This window comes from Myotis myotis, unplaced genomic scaffold, assembly GCF_014108235.1.
Source record: "Myotis myotis isolate mMyoMyo1 unplaced genomic scaffold, mMyoMyo1.p scaffold_m19_p_38, whole genome shotgun sequence".
Lineage (NCBI taxonomy): Eukaryota > Metazoa > Chordata > Mammalia > Chiroptera > Vespertilionidae > Myotis > Myotis myotis.
In genome coordinates, this window is record NW_023416344.1 from 687,453 (window position 1) to 696,344 (window position 8,892).

General features: G+C 66.0%; 1 protein-coding gene across 1 annotated transcript; it reads right to left on the reverse strand.

Annotated features, from left to right (window-relative positions):
• Positions 1 to 986: 986 nt before the first annotated feature.
• On the reverse strand, positions 987 to 8,261 carry NRBP2 (nuclear receptor binding protein 2). Its single transcript, XM_036303758.1, has 18 exons — positions 7,884 to 8,261; positions 7,402 to 7,524; positions 7,230 to 7,331; positions 7,038 to 7,127; positions 6,812 to 6,852; positions 6,630 to 6,724; positions 6,506 to 6,529; positions 6,352 to 6,435; positions 6,197 to 6,252; positions 6,016 to 6,111; positions 4,725 to 4,857; positions 4,511 to 4,613; positions 4,345 to 4,395; positions 4,135 to 4,270; positions 3,256 to 3,309; positions 3,078 to 3,141; positions 2,887 to 2,942; positions 987 to 2,799 (listed from the first exon to the last, which is right to left on the reverse strand). Exons 1-18 carry the CDS (start codon positions 8,004 to 8,006, stop codon positions 2,734 to 2,736), a joined length of 1,497 nt encoding a protein of 498 aa, XP_036159651.1. The 5' UTR covers positions 8,007 to 8,261; the 3' UTR covers positions 987 to 2,733.
• Positions 8,262 to 8,892: the final 631 nt, after the last annotated feature.

Consider the following 8,892-nt stretch of genomic DNA (forward strand, 5'->3'; position numbering starts at 1 on the left):
GCTGTTCTCATGACACCCTCACCTCGTGGGACCCGTGCAGCAGCCCTGGAGTGGGCACTATGACCCCGTGTTTGCAGAGGAGGCAACGGAAGCACAGACCAACGTCCCAGGGCAGGACACAGAGGAACAACTCCCGGACCCCTGACCACCACCTCTCATGCCTTTCAAAAGACAAGCCCAACATCTACATGACAAGAGTTCCAGACACTAGGGAGAGGGGAGAAATAAATAAACGTGTAAAAAATGTTCTAGAATCGAAAGGTTGGGAATCTCTTGACACGATGGAAGAGAGCAAATAAGCAAAGGGTCAGAAGTCAGGAAGGCACCGACTTCTGGGGCCAGAAGAAAATATACCTTCCACGTCTTGGGAAGAAATGGCCAACCTCGCCAGCCTTTGTACCTGGCCACCCTGACGCGCAGATGTGAGTCCCATAGGAACAGGCCAAGACCCCCCACTTCCCGTGCATCCTCTTGGGAAACCGGGAGGATGTTCTTCCCCGAACAGGGCAAACGAGCGGAGGAAGGCTGGTATCCAGAGGCCAGGGGAGCGCCAGGAGCCAAGGCAGGAGCAGGCCCTGCTGGCAGCTGCGCCCAAGGACAAGCAGCCTGGGGCGGCGTGGGCAGGGCGGGGCTCCGGGGGGAGGTGAGACCGAGTAGGCACTTAGGTCAGGGGTCCCCCAAACTGAGGGAAGGCCCCCCTCCCGCAGGAGGATGTAAGGGTGAATTGAGACATGCACAGAACCAAGTAAACAAACCAGAGAGGCAATTATTAGCTCCAGGGGAAACCAAAAGTTGTGCAAGAAAAGCAAATACAACCCCAGGACGCCTTGTTCTCTGCCGGGGCCTGTGGTGATGACGCTGTAAGAATACTCTTCACTCTGGGATGGTGGTGGGCCAGGGGACACCGAATGTGAACACGCACACAAACGCAGTCAAAAGGCCTGTGGTTTGGTGGGACCTGGATTTTAAATGACAGGAGATGCAGCTAAGAGTGACCCTGGAAAGGATCAGGGCCGGAGACGACGTTTATTGTTTGTTTATTATTCGTCTAAAAAAACCACTTTACCTTTTAAAATAATATGCGTATAACTTTGATAAACGTTAAAACGAAAACCTCAACGTAGGCTTGATTAAAGGACGCAGTGGCAGTAAGGGGAGTCCGCGTCCGGTTTAATCGCTGGTACAATCTGTTACTCCTTTGACATCAAACTGTTTAAGATGATGTGGATCAGACAGCTTAGCATCAGGGTTTCCAACTAGGCATGTAAGTTATTTTAGATTTGTAATTTCAGGGTGAAAGGTGTGAGAATTCAAATAGTTTTGCGGAGTGAAATGTTTATGACTCGAGAACCACCGTATCTGTACACTTAATGTCTTGGATGTGCCTTGGTTGGTTTTGTCTTGGGCTTTGGTTCGGGCGACGCGGCAGGTGGAATAATGACTCTCCCCTCCCCGCAAAGATGCCTGTGCCCTAATCCCCGGCCCCTGTGGATGCTCCTGCCCACGGCAGAAGGACCTGGAGATGGGGAGGCTGTCCGGGGGACTCAGCCTAATTACATGGAGCTTCCCTGGCTGCAGAAAACCAGACAGGTGGTTCACGAGAAAGACTTGGCCGCTGTTTCTGGCTTTGGAGGTGGAGGCTGGGGCCACGAGCCAAGGAATGTGGCAGCCCCTGGAAGCTGAGCTCGGCCTGCAGGTCACAGCCAGCCAGGCACGGGGCCTTGGCCCTGCCACTGCGAGGAAATGAATGCCTGCCAAGCGCCCAGCGTGTGCACGCCTCACCCCGCAAGCCAAACCCCGGCCTGAGGGAAGAGAACCCGGTCCTCCCCGGAACCTCCAGGAAGACGTGCTCTGGGGGTGCCTCGGCTGTGGGCAGGCGAGACCTGGGCCAGACGTCCGACATACAGAAACAGAACCACCTGGGTGGGTTGTAGCCACGAAGTCTGGGTGATTCTTGTAGCAGCAACAGGCACCTGGTCGGTGGGAGCTTCCCCGGGTTGGCCTCTGAAACGCCTAAAAGGAACCCTGAATGCACTACGTGTACGTGCACGCATGCAGTGTGAATGGTCAGTGTTTACATCTGAGAACAGAGGAGGGGGCCCGAGAGAAGCCAGTCCAGGGCAATGGGGGTGGTGGCGGTGGGCAGGACGGGGGTGGGGGAGGCCCCTGGGGGGTGAGTTTGAAGGAGGCACCGTGAGGGGCAGAGGAGTCTGACCTGACCCCTCTAGGCCAGGGAAGGTGGGAGAGAAAAGAGCCCTTTGCAGGGGCTGCAGGGCCCAGCCTCAGAGCCGTGCAAGCTCAGAGAGGGTTCCGGAGCGGCTGCGCTGGAGGTGGGATGGGGCGCCAGAACCACGTGGTGCTGGGGGCTGGGTGTCTCTGGCTGCTCCTCCCGCCAGGTGGGGGCCCTGCACCCTGCCCGATGCTGCAGGTGCCGGACCATTGACTGGAGGTGGGCGCTCCCTGTGGGTCTGTGGTGCACCCCTCAAGGGCACCCTTGCCACTGACCCACAGCTTGGAGGGTGGGGTCATGGGAAGGAATGGTGAGCTGGGGAGGCAGGTGGGGTGAGGGGATCCTGGTTCCAGGAATGGGCGTGGCCTCATCACGGCCCCCCTCCCCGCCGGTGGGCTCAGCCCCCATCCCCACGGTCAGGGACTCTCAGCAGCTGCCCGGCGGAGGGAGGGCCCTCGTCCAGGCCACTGGTCCCAGGCCCTGGCGCCCTGAATCCCTGTGCGTCACTGGGCTCCGCGGTACTTGAGGAAGGTGCTTTCCAGGAAGGCGGCCAGCTTGGTCCGGTCGTCCTGCAGGGCGGGAGGTCGGCATAGGGGACCGGCCCCCTCCCTTCTTCTCCCCTCCCCTCCCTCCCCACCTGGCCAAGCGGCCCGCACCTCGTGCAGGAAGCCATAGTGCACCAGCTCTGCTGCCAGGTCCTGGGCGCTGTCCGCTGTGCAGAGGCCAAGGGGGCAGGTGTAAGGTCAGGGGCACAGAAAAAGCAGGAGCAGTGGCTGCTCCCGCCACTGCAGGCGGGGCGGGGCGGGGCGGGGCGGATCCCGGCCGCGTGGGGCGCATGTCCACTTACTTGGGAGCAGGTCGTAAGTGAGCTGCCGGTGCAGCCGGTCCTCCAGCACGAGCAGCAGCGTGAGCTGGGGAGGCGAGAGGCAAGGTCAGCTCTGGCCCGCCCCCGCCCCGCCCCCCAGCCTGGGCCCCCCACTCCCAGCCCCACCCCCATCCTGGGCCCCCGCCCCCACCCCGCTCACATGCCAGCGCGCCTTGTCCTCGCTCCTCTCCAGGTTACACTGCATCTGGATCACCTGGGGGCGGTGGGGGCCCAAGGTCACCCACGAAGGCTCAGACTTAGCAACTGAGGAGCAAGAGCGGATGCACCTCCAAGGGGCCCAGAGGGAGAGGCCTGGGCCGGGACTGGACGCACCGCTCCCGAGGGTGTGCGAGGGTTTGCACAGGTGCAGGGAACAGCTGGGCAGAGGGGGCTGGGCAAGCAGAGGTCAGAGCACAGGAAACGAGCAGGGCCAGGCCCCGCTGAGGGCCCCACGGGCTCTGGGCAGCGCTGGCTGTTGGGACATGACTTCTGGCTGCGGTGTGGAGGGGAGCCAAGAGGAAGGAGGCCAGCGGGGAGGGGGGCAGGGGGGCATCCAGGTAGGGAACAGAGGTGCCCGGAGCAGGGCAGTGACCATGGAGATACCCACAAGGGCAAAGCCAGAGGCTCTGGAACCAGGGGTTATGGACATGGAAGCAGGGAGGGAGCCAGGCAGGAGGAGGGGCCAGGAAAACATGATGCCGAGGGGGGCGTGGGGGGCACCAGGACAACAACGTCAGGGAGTCAGCAAGCCAAGGGGGCGGCTTCAGAGGGGCGGGGGCAGGTGAGATTCCCCGACAAGGGCTCCTGGAGCAGGGCCAGCTCTTAGGACACAGGCAGCAAGAGGTGGGAGAGGGGTGTCTGTAGGGGCAAGGAGTCTCTGGGAAAGGGGGTACCCCAGCTTCTCTTAACACCCCCAACTCCACAGAGGGGTCGGCCCGGCCCTGGTTTCCAGCAGTGTGGAGAGTGAGGCTGGGGACACTCCAGGCCCAGCCGCGTGCGGGGCACCCGCCTGGCAGTGCCCAGCAGGGTGGGGGCTCACCTTTCTGGTCTCTGAGTCAAAGGGCTCTGGAGTGGGGGTCTTGGCCTTCTGGGCCTCCTCTGGGGGCGGGGCTAGCACGCGGGGCAGCCCCAGGGGCCGAGCAGCAGCAAAGTTCATCAGAGGGTAGATACCGTTTCTGGAGACACAGCGGGGATGACTGGGGGCTCGGGCCTGGCAGCCGCCTGCCCACCGCCTCACGCCAGCTCTCACCTGACGTCCTCTAGGAATTTGTCCAGCTCCATGCAGGAGACCTCCGAGTACCTGGCACGGGCGTGAGAAGCACATGAGGGCGGCTGGCCAGCCCGCCTGGCCCGGGGGCAGGACGGAGTGGGGCCAGCCAGATGGAGAAGCGAGGCCCGGGGCAGCGGCCGCTCACCGCCACTGCAGGGGGGGCCGGGGGGGCCGGCAGATCTCGGCCAGCACCGCGTGCATGTCCATGGACTTGGTCTTCTCCTCCACCACGTTCTCAGGCATGAGGTCTGCAGGCCAGAGGAGCACTCAGGGGACAGAGCTGGAGCCAGGGTCCTGCAGGCGCCCTTCCTCATCCCCACCCCGGGCCCTGACCCCCCCTCCCCCCCTCCCGCCCTTACACTGGTGCTGGATGAAGCAGTGAGCTGCCAGGAGCTTCAGCGAGTGCACCTCGAAGAGCACGCGGTGGAAGAGGAGGTTGTGGGCAGAGGGCCTGTGGGCGGGGTCCCGCGCCAGGCAGGAGAGGATGAACTCCTGGGGGCAAGGAGAGAAGAGGCCGCGGTGCATGGAGTTTCTCTGCGCTGGCCCCACTGTGTGAGGAGAGGAGGCCCTGAGGCCCCCAGACCGCAAGGGTCCCCCCCTGGAGCCTTCATGATGTGCACAGGGGGAGGCATCCTGCTAGCCGCCAGGACCTGATCCTACAAACAGGACAGCCAGGCCCTGGGTCCCTAACTTCCCTCAAACTCACAAAAACCTGGTGCGGGGTGAGGGTGGGGGGCCGGGAGCACTGTAGTCGGATTCACAGAGGAAGTCTGCAGGAGGGCGGGCAGATCAGCCCGCCACGCCCCCCCAAGCAGGTCACATGGCCTGGCATGAACCCACCCACCTTGGCCAGCCCGCCTGCTGGAGATGACCTTGAAAGGTCCCTGCCCCCCATCCATGCCTTGCACTGCCTGCCTCTCTTGTCTGTCTTGGCTCCACCTCCCCGCCAGCCCCATCCAGGCCCCATCACTTCCCTCTCCCATCCCCAGAGGCCGTGTGCTTAAGCCAGATAGATTCCCAGACTCCGGCCAGAGGCTGTGGGTGAACCTCCATCCCAGGCTCCGTCTGCCCACCCAGCTGCCCACACAAAGGCTTAAAGGCAACAACGTGGAGCCAGGCAGACCAGGTGCAAACACTGGGTCCACTGCTCACTCGGGAGCCTCTCTGAGCCCCAGTTTCTTTATCTATAAAATGGGCATCACAACAGTACTCACCCACTATGTCTCTGGTTTCCCTGACCTAATGATGTGCCCTTAAAAAAAAAAAAAGAGGCCAGCCGGGCCATAGTGGCTCAGTGGTTGAGCCGTGGACCTATGAACCAGGAGGTCACAGTTCAAGGTTCAATTCTTGGTCAGGGCACGGCTGGGGTTGTGGGCTTGATCCCCAGTGGGGGGCATGCAGGAGGCAGCGGTCCATGATTCTCTCTCATCGTTGATGTTTCTAACTCTCTCTCCCTTCCTCTCTGAGATCAATAAAAATATATTAAAAAAAAAAAAAAAAGATGTGCCCTTAGAGGCTTCAGGCCTGGAACTCAACACCTACTCAGGTAAGGCCCTCCTGGTGGGCGCCCCGGCAGCCCTGACCCACGCACCCCCAGGCCTGCCCCAAACCTGGCACCAGACCCCCTTGGGGGGCGGGAGCACTGCTTACCCGCATGTTGGGGTCGCTCAGGGAGTGCCTGGCCCGCGCGATGGCCTCCTCGGTGACCCGGGTGTCCCCGTTGGCCTGGATCTCCAGCACGGCCATCTGAGGGCGGGGCTGGTCAGGTGGGCGGAGTGCCAGGGGAGATGGGGCGGGCAGCTGGGCAGAGGCCAGGCGGCCATGGCGGTACCTCCAGCGCGCACATCCCAAAGGAGAAGATGTCCACGGCGGTGCGGTCAGCAACCTCTGAGAGCGGGACAGCGTGTCAGGCGGCTGTGGGGCGGGGCGGGCGGCTGCGGCGGGGGGTGGGGGGGTGGGGGGGGCGGCCTCGCGGAGCGGACTCACCTCCGTACTCCGGGGGGAAGAAGTGCAGGTTCCGCAGTTCCTCCCGCTCCGCGCGGATGGGGCTTCGGAGGTCGTCCGGGAGCGCTAGGAGGGGCGCGGAGATGAGCAGACCCGCCCTCTCCGCGGCCCTCCATCCCCGAGGGCCCCCACGCACCGTTGGAGAAGATGCGGTGCCACACTGCGCGGGCGCGGGGGAGAAAGAGCGGGGTCAGCGGGGTGGGGCTGCGGGCGGCCGGCCTCGGCCCGCAGGTCCCCGCTCCGCCCCGACCTGCCCGCACCGGAGCCGATCTTGATGAGGCCGTTGTGCTGGATGAAGATGGTGTCGCTCGTCAGGTTCCCGTGGATGATGGGGGGGCTGCAGGCGTGCAGGAAGCTGCCGGCCGGGGAGCGGAGAGCGGGTCAGGGGCGCGGGGAGGAGGCGGGCGGGGCAGGGGCAGGGGCGCGGGCGGCCCAGCCTCACCTGAGCGCCGACAGGATCTGCGTGCACCAGCGCTTCCAGGCCTGGCGGCGGGCGGGCGCATCCGTGGGTCGGACGGGCGGGGAGAGGCGGCTGGGCCTGCAGGGCCCCCACCGCGACCCCTGCCCCGGCTCAACCCTGTTCCTGCTCCCGAAGCCGCCCCTCTCCCCGCCCGTCCCGACCCCACCCTTCCCCCGCTGCCGCCCCGCCCGCTCCCCGCTCCCCATACCCGCGCGTTCATGGCCTTGTGGTTCTTCTTGGTCTTTTTGAGGAACTGCTTGAGGCTGCCCGACGACACATACTCCGTGATGAAGATAACCTGCCGGGCGGACGGTATCGGGCTCCGCCAGCTGCGGGCGCCGGTGCCCACGGGCGCCCCACCCGCCGCGCCGCACCGCGCCCGCTCCCGCCGGCCGCTCACCCTCGCGCGGGCCTCGGAGGCGTCCAGCCAGTACTTGTGCAGCTTCACGATGTTGGGGTGGTCCACCAGCACCAGCTGCTCAAACATGGTCTGGATCTTCTCCTGGGAGGCGTGGGGGTGCGGTCACGAGGTGGCCACCAGCGGTGGGTGCGGGGGAAGCCACAGGCCTCACCTCGTGGGCAGAGAAGGCCTTCCTGTCGCTGAAGCGCAGCTCGTTCCACACCACCTCCACGCCCTCCTCCGTGTCCATGGCCAGGAAGGTGCTCTGCACGCCGGGCATGTTGCCCTGGTTCACCTGGGGGGGGGGTGTCGGGGAGGCGGCGGGGCTGGGGCTCCGCTCACACCCTTCCCACGGCCCAGCCCAGAGGCGGGCCTGGCCCGCTGGGGGGGGGGGGGCTGAGGGCACCCAGGGGCAGGGCTGAGGGGTTTGGAGCAGGTTCAGGGCGCCGAGCAGGTCCCCGGAGGCTGGTGGCTGGTCCCAGGGGCCTGGGGAAGTGGCTCTGCTAGGCTGGCCCGTAGGGATCGGGGTTCCTCTCCAGGGCGCGGGCCCAGGCCAAAGGGGTGCACGAACGGGGTCGCCCCCTCGAGGCTGCGGAGAGGTTTCGGGTCTCCTGCTCCCCCAGCGACCCCCCGACCCGTCCCCGTGGTGCCCACCTGCTCCCGCCGCTTCTGCCAGCGGCCGCACGGGCTCTCTTCCAGGATGTCGCTCTCGTCTTCGCTCTCCTCCTCCCGCTCCCGCTCCCGGCCCCGCCTGGGCGCAGGCTCGGGAGCCGCCATGGCTCGGCGGGCCCAGGCCGCCGCCCGCCCTGCGATCCGCCGCCGCCGCCGCCCGCCCGCCCAGGCCCCGCGCACAGAGCCGAGCCCGGAGCGGAGCCGCCACTGCTGGGAACCGCGACCCAGGCTCTGGGAATTGAGCGGAGCGGGCGCGCGACCCGGAGGGCGGAGCCCGCCCGCCAGGCCGGAGCCGCCTCCTCGGACCGGATCCCGAGTGGAGCTCCCCGCGGGCGGCTGAGCCCGCGCAGCGCGCGAGCAGGCCCCGCCCGTCGGCGCCCGCAGCCATGCCCCGCCAGTCCCCGCCCTGGAGCCACGCCCGACCGCAGGCCCCGCCCCGCGCGAGACCGCGCCCGGGCCCAGGGCCGTCCATCCTCGGCTAAGACCGGCCCCGCCACCCAATCTGAGCCCCGCCCCACGTGAAGCTCCACCCCATGTTAGGTCCGTCCCACCAAGGCCCCGCCCCACAGAACAAGCCACGCCACGGCGCAGGCGGCACCGATCCCCCCGTTCCGCGTACCGGCCGGACGCCCGCCCTTAAGCCCCGCCCCACAGAAGGCCCAGTCTCGCCTGACTCCCCCCACCTGTCCATCGCGTGCTAATCCCCGCCCCCTAGAAAGCCCCGCCCCGCCCACCTGGCTAATGCCTCGCCCCTCGGGCCCGCCCCTGTCTAGGCCACACCCACCCGCGCCTACGGCCCCGCCCCGGAAAAGCCCACTCGAGGCCCCGCCCCCACGCCTGTCTGGAGGAGGCGGGGTGGAGCCGCGTCCCTCCCCGCTTCCCTGGGCGCTGCAACCAGCAGGGCGGCCGGGATCGGGGTCCTGGGGCCGGCCCAGCCCAGCTCTTAGAGCCTCGCGTTCTCCCCCTGCCCACCGCACCCCCCGTCACAAAC

What these genes read in the sequence shown, in the direction of transcription:
- NRBP2 (XM_036303758.1), bottom strand. Translation starts at nt 8,006, where the DNA reads ATGGCGGCTCCCGAGCCTGCGCCCAGGCGGGGCCGGGAGCGGGAGCGG. An exon ending in TGAGCGACCCCAACATGCGG is followed by an intron (nt 4,858 to 6,015) that starts GTAAGCAGTGCT and finishes CCTTGCCCCCAG; the next exon opens with GAGTTCATCCTCTCCTGCCT. An exon ending in CACTTACGACCTGCTCCCAA is followed by an intron (nt 2,943 to 3,077) that starts GTAAGTGGACAT and finishes GCCTCTGCACAG; the next exon opens with CGGACAGCGCCCAGGACCTG.